General features: G+C 50.4%; 1 protein-coding gene across 1 annotated transcript; it reads right to left on the reverse strand.

Annotated features, from left to right (window-relative positions):
• Window positions 1-8,130: 8,130 nt before the first annotated feature.
• CEACAM19 (CEA cell adhesion molecule 19) lies at window positions 8,131-17,455 on the reverse strand. Its single transcript, XM_026448290.1, has 7 exons — window positions 17,383-17,455; window positions 16,320-16,470; window positions 13,828-13,911; window positions 12,442-12,488; window positions 11,477-11,562; window positions 9,860-9,913; window positions 8,131-9,055 (listed from the first exon to the last, which is right to left on the reverse strand). The coding sequence occupies exons 1-7, from the start codon at window positions 17,453-17,455 to the stop codon at window positions 8,999-9,001; spliced, it is 552 nt and encodes a 183-aa protein (XP_026304075.1). The 3' UTR covers window positions 8,131-8,998.
• Between the last annotated feature and the right edge of the window lie 1,833 nt (window positions 17,456-19,288).

Raw genomic sequence — 19,288 nt, forward strand, 5'->3', positions numbered from 1 at the left:
TAAATAAATAAAAGTAAATAAATAATTTTTTAATGTGTGCAGACTGGGTCTTGCTATGTTACCCAGGTTCATCTCGGACTCCTGAGCTCAAGAGGTCCTTCTGCCTTTGCCTTTTAAAGTCAGGGGATTAAAGGCATGAGCCGCTGTGCCTGGCCAGCTTCACTTACTTAACCTCAATTTCCTCATCTGTAAAATGGGGATAATCAGAGTACTAGGTTGGTGCAAAAGTAATTGCGGTTTTGCCATTACTTTTTTTTTTTTTTTTTTGAGACAGAGTCTTGCTCTGTCACTCAGGTTGGAATGCAGTGGCACCATCTCAGCTCACTGCAACCTCTACCTTCCGGGTTCAAGCGAGTCTCCTGCCTCAGCCTCCCAAGAATCTGGGACTACAGGCACATGCTACCATGCCCGGCTAATGTTTTATATTTTTAGTAGAGATGGAGTTTCACTGTGTTAGCCAGGATGGTCTCAATCTCCTGATCTCATGATCCACCCGCCTCAGCTTCCCAAAGCGCTGGGATTACAGATGTGAGTTGTTTTTGTTTTTTTTCTTTTTGAGACAGAGTCTCGCACTGTTACCTGGGCTGGAGTGCAGTGGCACCATCTCGGCTGACTGCAACCTCCACCTCCTGGGTTCAAGCGATTCTTCTGCCTCAGTCTCCCAAGTAGCTGGGATGACAGGCACCTGCCACCACGCCCAGCTAATTTTTGTATTTTTAGTAGAGACTGGGTTTTACCATGTTGACCAGGCTGGTCTTGAACTCCTGACCTTGTGATTTGCCCGCCTCAGCCTCCCAAAGTGCTGAGATTACAGGCATGAGCCATTGTACCCGGCCAATTTGCCATTTCTTTCTTTTTTTTTTTTTTCTGAGATGGAGTTTCACTCTTGTTGCCCAGGCTGGAGTGTAATGGCGCGATCTCGGCTCACCGCAACCTCTGCCTCCTGGGTTCAAGCGATTTTCGTGCCTCAGTCTCCCAAGTAGCTGGGATTACAGGCATGCACCACCATGCCCAGCTAATTTTTAGTAGAGACGGGTTTTCTCCACGTCGGTCAGGTTGGTCTTGAACTTCCGACAACAGGTGATCTGCCATCCTTGGCCTCCCAAAGTGCTGGGATTACAGGCGTGAACCACTGCACCTGGCTTGCCATTACTTTTAATGGCAAAACTTCCTTCCAGAACAGTTGTGAGGGTATCAGTGAATAAATGTAAAGCCCTTAGCACAGTGTATGGCATATAATAAGTGCTCAATAATGTTTAATATTAATTATTATTATTACATTAGTTCCAGGTCATCTCCCCTACTAGACCTGAAGCTTCCTGAGGGTAGGAGCTGGGCTGATTCATCTTCACCTCTCTCATGCCAGTCAAGTTCATGTAACAGAGTTTGGGGATAGTAATTGCTCAATAAATGTTTGTCAATGAATGAATGGGGACTGCTAGGTTGGGGAAGGGAAGGATGTGTATAACGAGTATCCACACTCCTTGGGCCTCTGCCCTGTGCTGGTCAGTGCTGGAGCCCTTCAGTGATGGAGACAGCACTTGTGCTTATAGGGCTCATAGTCCAGTGGGACAGACCCGTCCCCAGGCAGTGATGGCCCAGAGTGGGCAGGGCTGGGGTGGGTGAGCTCACAGGAGGGATCTGACCTGGCTTGGAAGTCAAGGAGGGCTTTCTGGAGGAGGAGATGAGTTGAGACTTGGAGCGTGAATGGGGTGGGCAGGAAGAGTGGAACTGTGTGCCTGGGGGTGTGCAAGGGCCTGGAAGTGAGATGGAACACAGTGTGTGGGGAAACAGAAAGAAGATAAATCCGGTGGACTGTAGACCAGGGGCAAGGGTGAGAGGGCAGTGGGTGCTGAGAGGTGAGACTGAGCGTCCCCTGGACTTTGCAGGTGTTAGAGGCTGTGGTGAGGAGCTTGGACTCTAAGGGCGCTGGGGAGCCACGGATGGTTTTGAGCAGGAAGGGGCTAGGTTGAATTTGGGCTTTAGAAAGATCCTTTGGGCTGCTTTGTGGTAGGAGAATGGGAGTGGGGAGGAGTCAGGGTGGGAGGCTGGGGCAGGGAGAGGAGAGAAGCTGCCTGGACCAGGGCTGGGCTGCAGGGACAGGGGAAGGCCAAGTTCAAGAGGCCTGGAGGGCAGGGCCTGGTGCCTGCAGTGGGAGTGGGGAGGGAGGTGTCCAGGTTTGGGCTTGGGCAGCTGGATAGACTCTCTGGGTTCCCAGAGGGATAAAGAAGGGCAGAGACAGGGTGGGTCTTGGGGGGCTCCAGGTAGCTGCTGCGCTTATGCTTGGGTCTGTGTGGTCCTCTGCTGTCCCCTGCTGGCTCAGGGCTGACCCTGTCTTGCAGCAAGTCTGGCAATAGTGACGACCCAATAAGCACAAACCCCAAACAGTAAAAGAAGGTGACATTTCTGGAGCGACAATGAGTCAGGTGCTACAAGGCGCACTCATGTTCACTGTTCCCCCTTCCCACACCCCGACCCCGGTCTCCAGCTGTTCCCTTCTGCAGACTCAGGACGGAATTCTCAAACCCGCCTGCTTTCTCTCTCCACTCTCCCTCCCTCTTTCCGTCCTCGCTTTCTTTCTTTGTTTTTTCTTTCTCTTTCTTTTCTTTCTCCACCTCTTCCCACCCCCCACTCCTCCTCCCTCCCCCACCCCATTTCTTTCTTTCTTTTTAAAAGTATTTTACGAATCTGGCAGCCTCTGAACCAGAATAGTTTCAGAAAGGCTCCATCCTTCCTTCTTTTTTAAATAGTTATGAGGTGTAATTCATACACCACACAATTCATCCATGTAAAGTATACAATGCGGGCTGAGTGCCATGGCTCACACCTGTAATCCCAGCACTTTGGGAGGCCAAGGCAAGCAGATCACTTGAAGTCGGGAGTTCGAGACCAGCCTGGGCAATGTGGCGAAACCCCATGTCTACTAAAAATACAAAAATTACCTGGGCATGGTGGTGCATGCCTGTAATCCTAGCTACTCAGGAGTCTGAAGAAGGAGGACCACTTGAGCCCAGGAGGTTGAGGCTGCAATGAGCCCAGATCGTAACCACTGCACTGCAGCCTGGGTGAAAGAGCAAGATCCTGTCTCTTAAAACGAAAACAAAACCAAAATAAAGGGTTCACTTCAAGACCTTTTAGTGTATTCACAGAGTTGTGCAGCCATCGTTACGATCAATTTGAGAACATGGCTGGATGCAGTGGCTCATGCCTGTAATCCCAGCATTTTGGGAGACTGAGGTGGGCAGATTGCCTGAGCTCAGGAATTCGAGACCAGCCTGGCCAACAAACCCTGTCTCTACTAAAAATACAAAAATTAGCCAGGTACGGTGGCATACACCTATAATCCCAGCTACTCGGGAGGCTGAGGCAGGAGAATCGCTTGAACCCGGGAGGCAGAGGTTGCAGTGAGCTGAGATCATGCCAGCCTGGGTGAATGAGCAAGACTCCATCTCAAAAAACAAAACAAAATAAAACAAACAAAAATTGAGAACATCCTATCACCCCTAAGATAAAGCTTGTATCCACGAGCAGTCACTTCCTCATTCCGCCCTCCCTCCCAACACTAACGACTACTACATCCACTTCTTGTCTTGATGAATCACCTGGCCATTTCATGGAAATGGGATCCTACCATATGGAGTCCTTTGCGTCTGGCTTCTTGCACTTAGCACAGCGTTTTCAGGGTCTTCTTTGCTGCAGTATGTGTCAGGGCTTCATTTATTTTCATGGCTGAATAATGTTCCACTGGATAATACAGCCATGCATCACTTCATGATGAGGATATGTTCTGAGAAATGAGTCCTTAGGCGATTTCATTGTTGTGTGAACATCATAGAATGTGTTTACACAAACCTAGATGGTAGAGCCTGCTACACACCTAGGGTATAGGGTACAGGCTATTGCTCCTAGGTTACAAACTTGCACAGTCATGGCTGCACTGAAAACTGTAGGCAATTGTAGCACAATGATAAATATTCGCGTATCTAAACATAGAAAAGAGACAGTAAAAATACGGTATGACAGCCAGGTGTCCTGGCTCCTGCCTGTAATCCCAGCACTTTGGGAGGCCAAGGCACGTGGATCACTTGAGGTCAGGAGTTCGAGACCAGCCTGGCCAACATGATGAAATCCTGACTTTACTGAAAATACAAAAATTAGCTGGACATGGTGGTGCACACCTGTAATCCCAGCTATTCAGGAAGTTGAGGCAGGAGAATCACTTGAACCCAGGAGGTGGAGGGTGCAGCGAGCTGAGATTGTGCCAGTGCACCCCAGCCTGGGCAACAGAGTGAGACCTTCTCTAAAACAAACAAAACAAAACAACAAACAAACGAACAAAAAACCGTATTATAATCTTACGGGACCACTGTCATACATGTGGTCAGTGGTTGATGGAAATATTATGTGGTTCATGACTGTACCATATATATATTTTTTGACAGAGTCTGACAGAGTCTCACTCTTTTTGCCCAGGCTGGAGTGCAGTGTCACAATCTCGGCTCACTGCAACCTCCACCTCCCAGGTTCAAGCAATTTTCCTGCCTCACCCTCCGGAGTAGCTGAGATTACAGGCACCTGCCACCACACCCGGCTAATTTTTGCATTTTTGTAGAGACGGGGTTTCTCCATGTTGGCCAGGCTGGTCTCAAACTCCTGACCTGAGGTGATCTGGTCCACCTCGGCCTCCCAAAGTGCTGGGATTATAGGCATGAGCCACTGTGCCAGGCTGACTGTACCATATATGTTTATTCATTTATCCTGACTGGAAGTGATGGCTCATGCTTATAATCCCAGCACTTCGGGAAGCTGAGGCAGGAGGATTGCTTGACCCAGAAGTTTAAGACCAGCCTGGGCAATATAGTGAGACCCCATCTCTATTTTAAAAAATACATATCCAGCTGAGTGCGGTGGCTCACGCCTACAATCAGCACTTTGGGAGGCCGAGGCGGGTGGATGACTTGAGGTCAGGAGTTTGAGACCAGCCTGGCCAACATGGTGAAGCCGCGTCTACACTAAAAATACAAAAATTAGCCAGGCATGGTGGTGCACGCCTGAAGTCCCAGCTACTCAGGAGGCTGAGGCAGGAGAATGGCTTGAACCCAGGAGGTGGAGGTTGCAGTGAGCCGAGAGTGCGCCATTGCACTCCAGTCTGGGCAGCAGAGTGAGACTCTGTCTCAAAACAAAAACAAAAACATAAACAAAACAAACAAAAAACCCATTAATCTGCTCATGGACATTTGGGTTATTTCTACTTTTTGGCTATTGTGAATAGTGCTGCTGTGAACATTCACACAGAAGTGTTTGTGTGGCCGTGTCTTGATTTCTCTTGCAAACCTGGCCCAGTCACAGTGTGCGCAACTCCCCTGCTCCACACCCTCCCATTGCTCGAAGCAGTCCCCCAGGAGTTGACCCTCTCCAGCACCTCTTCAGCATGCCAGTTCCAGCATCTGCTCCATTCCTTCACAGCTGCATCACCCCTGACATTGGGTTCCATGCGCTTTGTCTGTGGCCTTTCTCCCACCAGCAGGTCAGCTCTCCAAAAGCAGGCATCACTGTCTGGTTCATGGCTGTCTCCCCAGAGCCTAGAATAGGGCTGTCCACAGCAGATGCTCAATAAATGTTCATTGAAATGATGAACAAACCAATTATTGGCACACTCTTCTCTCCAATCCCCTGTATCCAAACCAGAACTGAATTCTGTCAATGTTTTGTTCTAGAGTGTTGCTCTGTTGCCCAGGCTGGAGTGCAGTGGCATGACCTCGGCTCAATGCAACCTCTGTCTCCCGGATTCAAGCGATTCTCCTGTCTCAACCTACCACCATGCCTGGCTAATTTTTGTATTTTTAGGAGAGACAGTGTTTCAGCATGTTGGCCAGGCTGGCCTTGAACTCCTGACCTCAAGTAATCCACCTGCCTTGGTCTCCCAAAGTGCTAGGATTACAGGCATCTGCCACCATGGATTTCAGTCCTCCTGCCTGCAGAGCCAGGAGTTTGAGACCAGCCTGGCCAGCATGGTGAAACTCATCTCTACTGAAAATCCAAAAAAAAACAAAAAACAAAAAAGTAGCTGGGTGAGGTGGTGCGCACCTGCAGTTCAGCTACATGGTAGGCTGAGGCAAGAGAATTGCTTGAGCCTGGGAGGCGCAGGTTGCAGTGAACTGAGATCGCGCCACTGCACTCCAGCCTCGGCGAAAGAGCAAGACTCTGTCTCAAAAAAGAAAAAACAAAAAAAAAAAAGAAGAGAGAGAAAAGGTGGAATCCCCTCACACTCCTAGCCCTGGGCCCTGGCTACCTGGCTGACCTGGTTGAGCATCTTAGCAAGGCGGTCAAAGGCCCAGGCATTGGGTGTCTGGAGTAGTCTGAGGATGGAGAAGTCTTCCAGGGAGTATTTGCACACTGAGTCAGCATGAGACGCAACTTCTCCTTCTGTGATTTCTTCCTCATCCTCTGTATTAGTTTCCCGTTTCCTGTAAAAAATTGCCACACGTTTAGTGGCTTAAAACAACACAAGTTTTTTTTTATCTTACAGTTCTGGAGGTCAAGAATCCAGAAGGGGTCTTGCTGCACTAAAGCCAAGGTTTCAGCGGGACTGTCGCTTTCTGGAGGTTCTAGGAAGAGAATCCATTTTCTTGCCTTTCCCCAATTCTGATTTTTTTTTTTTTTTTTTTTTTTTAGGGGGTCTCGCTCTGTCTCCCCCGCGGGAGTGCAATGGCGCGACCTCGGCTCACTGCAACCTCCGCCTCCTGGGTTCAAGCGATTCTCCGGCCTCAGCCTCCCCAGTAGCTGGGATTACAGGCACCTGCCACCATGCCTGGCTAATTTTTTTATGTTTAGTAGAGATGGGGTTTCCCCTTGTTGGCCAGGCTGGTTCTTGAACTCCTGACCTCAAGTGATCCCCCTGTCTCGACCTCCCAAAGTGCTGTGATGACAGGCGTGAGCCACCACCCTTGGCTCTGAATTTTTTTTTTTTTTTAGAGACGGGGTCTTGTTATGTTGCCCAGGCTGGGCTCCAACTCCTGGCCTCAAGTGATCCTCCCACCGTGGCCTCCCAAAGTGCTGGGACTGCAGGCATGAGCCACCGAGCTTGGCCCTCTTCCAGCTTCTAGAAGTTTCTTGCATTCCTTAGCTCATGGCCCCCTTCTGTCTTCGACACTCACAATGGCCCACGGAATCTTTCTCACACTGAATTGTTCTGACTCTGAAGTGCTGCCTTGACTTTCGGCTCCTTTTCCCATCTTCAAAGGGCTTTGCTTTCTTTGTTGTCATGGCCCCTCTGACTCAAGCTTCCTGTGTCCTTGATTATAAGGACCTGTGTGATTACATGAAGAGCCTGCCAGGGCAACCCAGGATAATCTCCCAAAAGCAGGATCCTGAACTTAATCACAGCTGCGTTCTTTTGTCATATAATGTAACATTCACAGGGGATTAGGATGTAGATGTCACTGGGGGCCCGTTATTCAGCCCTTCACAGCATCCTGCCGCCCAGAGCCACAGTCTCGGCAGTGCCTTACCTGGCCCTGGGCCACGTGCCCCTCCGTCCATCTCCTGACATCAACACCCACCCACCCTTTCTTGCTTCCCCACTCTCTCCACCACACTGGAGTCTTGCTCTGTCACCTAGACTGGAGTGTAATGGTGTGATCTTGGCCCACTGCAAACTCTGCCTCCCGGGTTTAAGCAATTTTCCTGCCTCAGCCTCCCCAGTTGCTGGGATTACAGGCGCCCACCACCATGCCCGGCTAATTTTTGTATTTTTAATAGAGATGGGATTTCACCATGTTGGCCAGGCTGGTCTTGAACCCTTGACCTCAAGTGACCTGCCTGCCTTGGCTTCCCAAAGTGCTGGGATTACAGGCGTGAGCCACGATGCCCAGCCGCCTTGCTGCTCCTTGAATGTGCCAGGCATGCTCCTGCCCCGGGGCCTTTGCACTTGCTATTCTCTCTGCCTGGAATGCTCTTCTTCCAGAGCCCCACAAGCCTCCCTTCTTCCCCTCCTTCAAGTCTTTGCTCATTTGTCACCTTCTCAGTGAGGACCTCTCTGCCCTTTCTAATTAAAAATCTCAGCCCCCCAATACTCTCGACTCCCCTCCATTTCCCCAATACACTTATCCCCATCTGACAGACAGCGCACATTCATTATTTTATTTCCTGATTCTCTCCCCTGCCAGAGCGACCCTCTGGGAAAGCAGGAGTTTTTGTTTTACTTTCTATCAAGGCTGCAAGAGTCTAGAACTGGGTCTGGCATACAGCAAAGGCTCATTTATTGCTGAATGAATGCATAAATTGGAGGAGGGGAGGACAAGGTGAGGCCACATTTGGGACCGGGGCTGGGGCGGGGTGGAGAAGGGAGCTGCTGCCCAGAGGGACTCGGTGAGATTCAGGGTGGGGCCAAGGCCAGCAGCTGGCAGCGGCTTCTGAGAGGGGCTGGGCCTGCCTGAACAGGGAAGGGGTCTGGCAGCCGTGGTCACCTTGCTGGGACTGGCGTGTGGGGCCACAGGCCTGTGAGGCTGGGCCTCTCTGCCACCTGAGGCCCGCATGGTGGGGTGTCTGCCTTGTCTCCGGGGGAAAAGACTCAGGGTCACTGGTGGAGTTGGGGTAGGGCATTGAGGACAGACAGTTGGGAGCCCAGCCAACTGCCTGGGAGGCAGGCCTGAGGCCACCCCCTTGTCCCCAGATATCCTGATCTTGGAGGACTTTGGCATGGAAAGGGGCCAGAGCCTGATTTTCACAGGCACATGGCCCAGGCCAGCTTGCTTGAGGGAACAGACTGAAGGCAGGCATGCATTCAGGGGCTGTACAGGGACTCAGGCCTGTTACAGTCTCCTGTTCCCCTGCCAGGACACCTGCCCCATGTGCTGCTGAGTCCTTGGCCGAGTCCACCTCATCGGCCCCACAGCTCCCCATGGCCTCGTCCTACTGGTCTCAGGTGTGAGGCTCCCAGAGGAGGGCTGGGGCCTTGGGCCTTGTCTTCTCCCCGGCTGGCCTGGGCCAGGACTCATCAGGAGGTTGGCACCAGCTGGCAGTAGGGGGCAGGGTCGGGGTTTAGCAGGTCCTGCTTGGGAGGGGAGAGAGAACAGAATTACGACTGGGTGGAGGGTGAGAGTCTTGGGGAGACAGAGAGGGACAGAGGATGAGAGACAGAGTGAGATGGGGAGAAACCCACAGAAAGAATGGAAGAGCAAGGTGGAAAGAGAATGAGATGCAAAGAAAAGAGGTCCTGGAAGAGCCAGGAAATGAGGTGGACACAGTGACAGAGACAAAGAGGCAGGACAGACAGAGAATGGAGAGAGAGACAGAGATGCAGAGAAACAAAGATGTGTAAAGAGATGCACCTTAGACAAGGCAGCAGGAGCAAACTGGAAACAGAGAAAGAGAGATTCAAAAGGACACAGCCAGAGAAATAGAGAGAGAGAGAGAGAGAGAGAGTCCAAGAAAGGGGAAGACAGACACACAGACATATGTAGGCCACTCAGAGAGAGACAGAGCTACAGGGACAGACAGCAGACAGGAGGGGATGGAGAGGGACTGAGCCCTGCAGTGGGGTTTCACTGGGGACCCGACTGGCTGTGTGACCCTGGGCAATCCCCTGTCCCTCTCTGGGCCTTGTTCCTCCTGTGCAAATTCAAGGTTTTGGATCCCTTTTGCAAAGAAGGAAATCGCAGCCTTGGGAGGAAAAGGGATTTGCCAGGGTCTCTCAGGGAGGCGGTTTGGGCTTCTCCGAGAGCTGAGACCATGAGGCTTGTGGGGACGAGGGGAGGAGAGCCCCCAGTTTCGGTTGTCTTGACCCCTCCCCAACCAGGCTTCGGGGCTCCTGGATCCATAGGATCCCCACCACCCCTCCCAGCTCCCAGCTCCATACCTGGTACTGGTGGTTCTCTGGCCCCGCCTGTAGGGGTGGGGGTGTGGGCAGGGGCTACAAGGAAAGGACACAGGTGAGTGGGCGCTCGGCACCCCCACCCTCTAATCTTTGACCTTTGGTTCTGGGACACTCTCAGATTCCAAGTCCCCATCATCCCTCCCAGACTGCGAGGCCCCTGCGCAGAGGGGATTAGCTTCCTTGCACCTCAGCGTTCTCCTCTGACAGCTGGGCACTGGGCCCCAGCTTTGTGTGGTATCCCGTCAACCACTCTGTTAACTCTCAGTCTACCCCTGTCAACACCTCTGGTTCTAAGCTCTTAGCCTTAGTGTTTTTTTTTTTTTTTTTTTTTTTGAGACAGAATCTCGCTCTGTTGCCCGGGCTGGAGTGCAGTGGCCGGATCTCAGCTCACTGCAAGCTCTGCCTCCTGAGTTCATGCCATTCTCCTGCCTCAGCCTCCCGAGTAGCTGGGACTACAGGCGCCCGCCACCTCGCCCGGCTAATTTTTTGTATTATTTTAGTAGAGACGGGGTTTCACCAGGTTAGCCAGGATGGTCTCGATCTCCTGAACTCGTGATCCGCCTGTCTCGGCCTCCCAAAGTGCTGGGATTACAGGCTTGAGCCACCATGCCCGGCCTAGCCTTAGTGTTTTAAGCTTCTCTTATTTTTCGCTTTTTTAGAAAAAGACAGGATCTTGCTCTGTCATCCAGGCCAGAGTGCAGTGGTGCAATCATGGCTCACTGCAGCCTCAAACTCCTGGGCTCAAGTGATCCTCCCTCCTCAGCCTCCCTGGTAGCTGGGACTATAGGTGCACACCACCATGCCTAGCTAAATTTTGGTAGAGATGGGGTCTCGCTATGTTCCCCAGGCTGGTCTCAAATTCCCGGACTCAAGTGATTCTCCCACCTTGGTCTCCCAAAGTGTTGGGATTTACAGGCGTGAGTCATCATGCCCAGCTAAGTTTTTCTTTTTATTTAATCTAAATAACCTCTTTTTTTTTTTTTGGGACGGAGTCTCGCTCCTGTCACGCAGGCTGGAGTGCAGTGGCATGACCTCGGCTCACTGCAACCTCCACCTCCTGGATTCAAGCGATTCTCCTTCCTCAGCCTCCCAAGGAGCCACGATTACAGGCATGCACCATCACACCTGGCTAATTTTTGCATTTTTAGTAGAGATGGGGTTTCGCCATGTTGGCCAGGCTGGTCTCAAACTCCTGACCTCAGGTGATCCACCCACCTTGCCCTCCCAAAGTGCTAGAATTATAGGCGTGAGCCACCGTGCACAGCCTAAGTAACTCATTTTTATAAACTTTTCATTATATATATAAAACCTCCCCATTATAAAGGGAGTAGCTGCTCAGTGCAGAAAACACAGACAAGTATAAAAGAAAAGAAGATAAAACCCACCCACCACCCTCCACACCCCAGAGACAAATGCTGCTTCTGTTGTGCTGTTTCCTTCCAGTCTCTTTTCCTTAGGATTTTTAAAAACAGGGAACAATATACAGAGAGTTAAGATTCCCAGATTTGGTGTCAAGGTGGCCCAGAGGACCACGGCCAGCTCAGAGGGGAGGCGCCTGTTAGCACTGGCTTCAGGAGAGAGGCTGGGGACAGGACTCACCTGGGCTGGGTTTATGGACCTCATGTCACTGATGGGGGACACCAGGAGGACCGGAGAGGGCATCACTTCATAGATGTTGTTGTCACCTGAAACAGGGGACAGGGGAGGTACCCGCTGACAGATGGGCCCCACAGGCCACTCTGGCTGCCTTTTGACATTCATTTATTTATTTATTCAACTAACATTTGTGCAAATTCTTCTTCTAGCCAAACCCAGTGCTGGGGACACAGTGGTGACAATGACAGTCCCGGGCCTGCCCTTCCGGGACTCACAGTCCAGTGGGGAACACAGACCAGTCTCCAGAGTGACAACCTGGAGTGTTTAGGGCTGGAGTGGGGGACCTGGGGGTGGGCGGGAGCCCAAGAGGGGGTATCTAAGCAGCCTAGCACTCAGTGAGGGCTTCCTGGAGGAGGCACCTCAGATAGTAGAGAGAAGTAAGAGTGAAGCTAAGGCAGGAGAGGGTGAATGCAGAGGTCTGGTGAGAGAGCCAGCTGTGTTTCAGAAACGATGTTTGATCTGTCTTGTGAAGGGCCTTGAGAATCATGTTAAGGTTCTCAAGGGCACAGGGGTGCCATGGAGGGCCTTTGAGCAGAGGAGTAACAGGATCAGAAGTTTAGAAAGATCTTGTCCCGGGATGGGTTGGAGGTGTCTGGAGGCTGGGAGATCAGTGAGGAGCTGGGTGTGGGGGGGTCTAGGAGGCTGGTAGTGGCCTGTGGGGGTGGATGGGATCCACTCGCATGACGGGATGGGGCTGCCAGCCACTGAGAAGAAGAGAGAAAGCAGGTTTAGGGTGGTGCCGATGTGCTCAGATTATGTGGGTGGAGTTCAGGGGGCCCCAGGGAGGTCTCGGGCATGTACATTGGGAGGCCCCTGAGTGAGGGAGAATAAGGGGGCTTGTGGCTATGGGGGAGAAGGGAGGAGTTGAGAAGAGGGCTAGGTAGTGAGATCTGGGGCTCTTGCCTTACCAGCATCATGAGCAGGGCCCAATTCTGGCTTCTCTGTGGTTGCCATCCTGGGGACACATGGAGGGAATTGATATTAGGATAGAGAGACACTTGGGTGGGTGGAGAGAGACTTAGAGAGGCTGGAAATCCCACCAGGCCCCTGAAAGCCACATGGTCTCTCCTTCAGAGTGAGCTAGGATGAGGCCTGAACTATCCCAGACTCTTATTCCATAATCCCTATCCGCAGTCCCTCAGTTTCCCTAGCCACCACCTCATGCCAATGAGCAACGTTCCCCAGACATCACCATTTACAGAGATCACCTACATGGTCCTGCTCCATCCACCTGTCTTAGCTTTCCTTAATGTTTCTCTTTACATTGATTTATTTGAATACCCTTATTTATTTTTTATTTTTATTTTTATTTTTTTTTGAGACAGAGTCTCGCTCTGTCACCCAGGCTGGAGTGCAATGGTGTGATGTCAGCTCACTGCAACCTCCGCCTCCTAGGTTCAAGGGATTCTCCTGCCTCTGCCTTCCAAGTAGCTGGGATTACAGGTGTGTGCCACAATGTTCGGCTAATTTTTTTTTTTTTTTTTGAGACGGAGTCTCGCTCTGTTGCCCAGGCTGGAGTATAGTGGTGCGATCTCAGCACACTGCAGGCTCCACCTCCCGGGTTCACGCCATTCTCCTGCCTCAGCCTCCCTAGTAGCTGGGACTACAGGCACCCGCCACCACACCCGGCTAATTTTTGTATTTTTAGTAGAGACGGGGTTTCACCATGTTAGCCAGGATGGTCTCGATCTCCTGACCTCATGATCAGCCTGCCTTGGCCTCCCAAAGTGCTGGGATTACAGGCGTGAGGCACCACACCCAGCCCATGCTCGGATAATTTTGTATTGTTAGTAGAGCAGGTTTTCACCATGTTCCTCAGGTTGGTCTCGAACTCCTGACCTCAAGTGATCCACCCGCCTTGGCCTCCCAAAATACTGGGATTACAGGTGTGAGCCACTGCACCCGTCCTGAATACCCTTAATTTAAAAAGTACACTGGAACCAAGTGAAGTGGCTCATGACTATACACCCAGCACACTGGGAGACCAAGGCAGGAGAATTTTTTGAGGCCAGGAGTTTGAGACCTGCCTGACCCACAAAGTGAGATTCCGTCTCTACAAAAATTACAAAAATTAGCCAGGCATGGTGGTGCGCACCTGGGGTCCCAGCTACTTGGGAGACTTGGGGTGGGAGGATAGTTTGAACCAGGGAGGTCGAGGCTACAGTGAGCTATGATAGCACCACTGTACCCCAACCTGGGCAATAGAGCAAGACTTTGAGTATGAAACAAAAGTACTCTTGACACCACTATAGCGAGTTTGTTAATTCACCAAATAAGTATTTACAAGCACCAACCATGTGCTGGGCGTCACTGAAGGCACTGGGGACACAGCGGAGCACAAGATGGACAGAGATCCCTGGTCCCCTGGAGCAGGCAGTCTAGGGGAGAAAGAGAGGGGAAGAAAATTGGAGTAAAGCACTGACAGTAGAATATCAGAGAGCAACTTTCCTTCCCTATGAAGGAAAATGGAGAGAGAGGGGGAGGGGGTGGAAGGTGTGTGTGCGGTTTTGAGTACAAAAAATAATAATTGACTGGGCACAGGGGCTCACACCTGTAATCCCAGCACTTTTGGAGGCCAAGGTGGGCAGATCACCTGAGGTCAGGATTTGAGACCATCCTGGCCAACATGGTGAAACCCTGTCTCTACTAAAAATACAAAAATTAGCCAGGCGATGTGGTGGGTGCCTGTAATTCCAGCTACTCAGGAAGCTGAGGCAGCATAATCGCTTGAACCTGTGAAGTGGAGGTTGCAGTGAGCTGAGATTGTGCCACTGGATTCCAGCCTGGGCAACAAGAGCAAAATAAGAAGAAAGCAAGCTTGGAAATGGTGCATTCCTGTAGTCCCAGCTACTTCGGGGGCTGAGATGGGAGGATGGCTTGAGCCCAGCAATTCAAGACCAGCCAGGGCAACACAGGGAGATCTTATTTTTACAAAAAGTAAAAAATAAGCTAGGCATGGTGGTGCATGCCTGTAATTCGAGCATTTTGGGAGGCTGAGGCGGAAGGATCATTTAAGGCCAGGAGTTTGAGGTCAGCTTGGGCAACATAGCAAGACTCCATCTCTACAAAAAATAACAATACAGATAATTAGCCAGGTGTGGTAGCACAGACCTGAGGTCCCAGTTACCCAGGAGGCTGAGGTGGGAGGATCACTTGAGCCCAGGAGTCTGAGGCTGTAGTAAACTATGATCACACCACTGCACTCCAGCCTGGGTGATAGAGCAAGACCCTGTCTCTCTAAAAAAGAAAAAAGAAACAGACCAGGCGCAATGGCTCATGCCTGTAATTCCAGTACTTTGGGAGGCCGAGGCCGGTGGATTGCCTGAGATTAGGAGTTTGAGACCACTCAGGGCAACATGGTGAAACCCCATCTCTACTAAAATACAAAAAAATTAGCCGGGTGTTGTGGTGCATGCCTGTAGTCCCAGCTACTTAGGAGGCTGAGGCACTAAATTGCTTGAGCCCCGGAGGCAGAGATTGCAGTGAGCCAAGATTGCTCCACTGCACTGTGGCAAGATTGTCTCAAAAAAAAAAAAAAAAAAAAGAAGAAGAAGAAGAAAAAAGAATCCATGGCACAATTAAGAAAGGAGACAAAATTGCTGCTTTCAAATTCTGGGAACTGGTGAGTGGCAGAAAAATTAGACATCTTATCTACAATCAGTTCAGAATCAATTTCAAGAGACAAAGTTCTGAAGACGCTGATGTCATAAGAAAGGAATTTTTCACAAATAGACTCTCCCTGGGGGAAACAGGACCCCATCTCTCTCTCTCTCCCCACACAGAGGTAGGTGGCATCTGATAGCTTTGCCTACTGCTGTCCACTCCCCTTCTTTGACAATAGCATCCAGTTTTCCTTTGGAGAGCTGGTCTACACTCTCAATTCATTTGATTAAACGGAGTTGGATCTATCCCAGGCTCTGGGGCTGCACAAATAGCCCAAGTTTGGCCAATCAGGGCTTTCCCTGGCCACCAACCCCTGGCCACAGTGATTGGGTCATGAAAATTCATGTGATCTGAGTTAAGCCAATGAGAGGTAGACTTGGGGCTTTTGTTGGAACTACCAGGAACAAGGTTGTCTCCTTGCTAGGAATGGCTAAACCGGTGGAGTATGAGCCTGCCCTTTGGGAGTGATCTTGTGGCAACAGAGGAGAGCCTGCCTGAGAATGAAGCCACCGAAGAAAAATACAGAGTGGAGGAGTATATAAAGGAGTCACTTGAGAACATTGAGCCCCTGGATGCAGCCCTACCTGAAGTTAATAAGTTATGTAGTATTAAACAATTCCTTGTTTTTGGGCAGGGAACAGTGGCTCATGCCTGTATTCTCAGCACTTTGGGACGCCAACGCTGGAGGATCACTGGAGCCCAGGAGTTTGAGACCAGCCTGGGCAAAATCTCATCTCTACAAAAATAAAAAAAATTAGCCAGGCCTGGTGATGCGCACCTATAGTCTCAGCTACCTGGGAGGCTGAGGTGAAAGAATCACCTGAGCCCAGGGAGGTCGAGGCTGCAGTGAGTCGTGATTGCACCACTGCACTCCAGCCTGGGTGACAGAGCGAGACCCTGTCTAAAATTCCTTGTTTTTGGTAAGTCAGTTTAAGAATAGGTTTCCTGTCCCTTGCAATGCAGAATTCTGTTTAACACAGGATAGAAAGATCCTTTTCACCCCAGGAGTTCCAAGATTTGATGAGATTGTGTATGAGCCGGATGATGTGACTTGTGGAAGAATCCACGGGGCTTGAGAAGACAGTGGGAGGAGACAGGAGAGGGATGTCTGGGGACCCTGTACCTGTGGCTCTGGCCCTTCCAGTTCCTTGTCACCAGGAGATAGGCAATGCAGCTGATGAGAAGGGCCCCAGCAGCAAGAGATCCAATGATGGTGGCTGCCAGGATCCCAGCGTTGGTGGGCAGGTGTGTACTGGGCAGTTCCTTATTCTTTTCTGAGGGATGAGAGAAAGAAAGAGAGAGAGGGGGGACTGTGCGATGTCTCCTGAGGGTTCCCGCAATCCCCTACCGACTGTATCAGTGACTGCCTGGAGAACTGAGGTGTAGTTTCCTATTTCCAGCCCAGAGCTTTCTCTGGCTTTTCAGATCTGAGCATCCAACCATCTGGGTGGCACATAAAATCCAACATGTCCCAGCGGGCCGGGCGCGTTGCTCACGCCTGTAATCTCAGCAATTTGGGAGGCTGAGGTGGGAGGATCACTTGAGCCCAGGAGTTCGAGACCAGCCTGGGCAACATAGTGAGACCCTATCTCTATTAAAAAAATTTTCAACATGTCCCAGATGGAACTCCTCAGCTCTCCCCTATCTCAGTGTCACCGGTTCCCTGGGGTTTCATATGATCCTCAGCACATCCAAAATCTGTTTGCTGACAAGCTCCCCAACCCTACCCCATCAAACTGATTTTTTTTTTTTTTTTTTTGAAACAGCATCTCACTCTGTTGCCCAGACTGGAGTTCAATGTCATGATCGTGGTTCACTACAGCCTCGAACTCCTGGGCTTTAAGCCATTCTCCCACCTCAGTCTCCCAAGTAGCTGGGACTACAGGCACACACCACCACTCCTGGCTAATTTAAAATTTTTTTGTAAAGAAGAGGTGTCACTAAATTACTCAGGCTGGTCTCAAATTCCTGGACTCAAGCAGCCTCCAAAAGTGTTGGAATTATAGACGTGAGTCATCGAGCCCAGACCCAATCTGCTTTGCTTTTTCTCATCTCAGTTGATGATACCTGAATCCTTTCAGCAGAAGGATGAGGTTCTGGGCTGTGTTTTGCAGGAGATGTAGGGGACTCGGAGGATTCTTAAATTGGACTTGCCATAATTAAGACCACGCCTACCTGGCTCTTACCCTCTGATCTTCCCGCTTTACTCTCAAGCTGGACATCTGTTCTATCCCAACCCTTCTTGGCAGCTAAGCTCATAGACTACGAGATTCTAATGCTGCCTACTGGCTGTGTGACCTTGGGCAAATTACTCAATCTCTGTGACTTGGTTCGTCTGTGAAATGAGGATAATACGAATGCCTAGCTCTTAGGGTTGTTATGAAGTTTGAAATACACACACACACACACACACGCCGTTCTCTCAATGATCCAACAAAGAAACTCTATGCCATTTTACAGCTAAGGAAACTGAGGCACGGAACAGTAAATTGCCTTGCCTGATGGCTCACGATAAGTGCAGTGCTGGGATCATACCCAGGCCACCTGAACTCCCTAATGACCACGCTGTGCAGCTTCCAAAAGGGGCACCTGTGACCTGGGAGCCCCGGAAATGTGGGGAGAAGCCACTTCAGGCTCCACGAGTGAAATAAGGACTGTTGTCTCCAACCGGACTAGAGTGTCATTTTATGCAGATTTGTGTAATCAAATTAATGCATGTGTTGAATCAACTTTTGCCTATTTCATCCGTTTCTCTAAAATTCTATCCACTGTCCAAAACCCATTTTAAAATTTAACTAGGGGCCAGGAGTGGTGGCTCACGCCTATAATCCCAGCACTTTGGGAGGCCGAGGTGGGTGGATCACCTGAGCTCAGGAGTTGGAGACCAGCCTGGGCAACATGGCGAAACCCAGTCTCTACCAATAAATAAAAAAAATTAGCCGGGTGTGATGGCACACACCTACAGTCCCAGCTACATGGGAAGCTGAGGTGGGAGGATCGCTTGAGCCTGGGAGGTGGAGGTTACAGTGAGCCGAGACTGGGCATGATGGCTTATTCTTGTAATCCCAGGACTGGGAGGCCAAGGTGGAAGGATTGCTTGAGGCCAGGAGTTTGAGACCAGCCTGAGCAATATCAGTAAGACCCTGTCTCCACAATCTTGTTTTGTTTTGTTTAAAAAAAAAAAAAAAGGCATACAATCTATTTACAAGTGCTCTACCCTCATGATCTAATCACCTCCCACAAGCCCCACTTTTTTATTTTTTGAGATGGAGTCTTGCTCTGTTGCCCAGGCTGGAGTGCAGTGGCATGATCTTGGTTCACTGCAACCTCTGCCTCCCGGGTTCAAGTGATTCTCCTGCCTCAGCCTCCCATGTGGCTGGCATTAGAGGCACCTGCCACCACGCCCAGCTAATCTTTGTATTTTTTAGTAGAGACGGAGTTTCACCATGTTGGCCAGGCTGATCTCGAACTCCTGAGCTCAGGTGATCCACCCACTTCAGCCTCTCAAAATGCTGGGATTGCAGGTATGAGCCACTGTGCTGGACCCAAGTCCCACCTTTTAATACCATCATCTTGGAGGTTAGGATTTCAACATACAAATTCTGGGGTGATCTGCATCCTGTGGAAATGCCAAGGGGCCACAGCACCTCCCTCCATCCCTCAATCACCTTCTTCTGGTCTCTCCTCTAAGGTCACTTCTTGAGTGAGGTCTCCCTGATGACCCCCCTTCCCATGTCACATCATTCTGGTTCATATTCTTTACTCAGTAAGTCATAACCACTGCGTGCCTCCATTTTTCAATCTGTAAAATGGAGACAATAATGGCACCCACCTCATGCAGTTGTTTTAAGGTAAAAATGAGTAAATATAGGGTAGTGGTTCTCAACCAGGGGTGATTCTTATCCCAGGGTGGAGACATTTGGCAATATCTGAAGACATTGTTGGTTGTCACAACTAGGAAGGTGCTACTGGTACCCAGTGAGTAGAGGCCAGGGGTGCTGCTGAAATCTCTGCAATGCACAAACCCTCTATTGGGAAGAACTGGCCAATACAAAACATCAGTAGTGCTGAAGCTGAGAAACTATGCTTTAG

This window comes from Piliocolobus tephrosceles, chromosome 21, assembly GCF_002776525.5.
Source record: "Piliocolobus tephrosceles isolate RC106 chromosome 21, ASM277652v3, whole genome shotgun sequence".
Taxonomy (NCBI): Eukaryota; Metazoa; Chordata; class Mammalia; order Primates; family Cercopithecidae; genus Piliocolobus; species Piliocolobus tephrosceles.

What these genes read in the sequence shown, in the direction of transcription:
- CEACAM19 (XM_026448290.1), bottom strand. Translation starts at nt 17,455, where the DNA reads ATGAGCTTAGCTGCCAAGAAGGGTTGGGATAGAACAGATGTCCAGCTT. An exon ending in TAAAGCGGGAAGATCAGAGG is followed by an intron (nt 16,471 to 17,382) that starts GTAAGAGCCAGG and finishes CTCATCCCTCAG; the next exon opens with AAAAGAATAAGGAACTGCCC. An exon ending in TGGAAGGGCCAGAGCCACAG is followed by an intron (nt 13,912 to 16,319) that starts GTACAGGGTCCC and finishes TTTCTCCCCTAG; the next exon opens with ACTGCCTGCTCCAGGGGACC.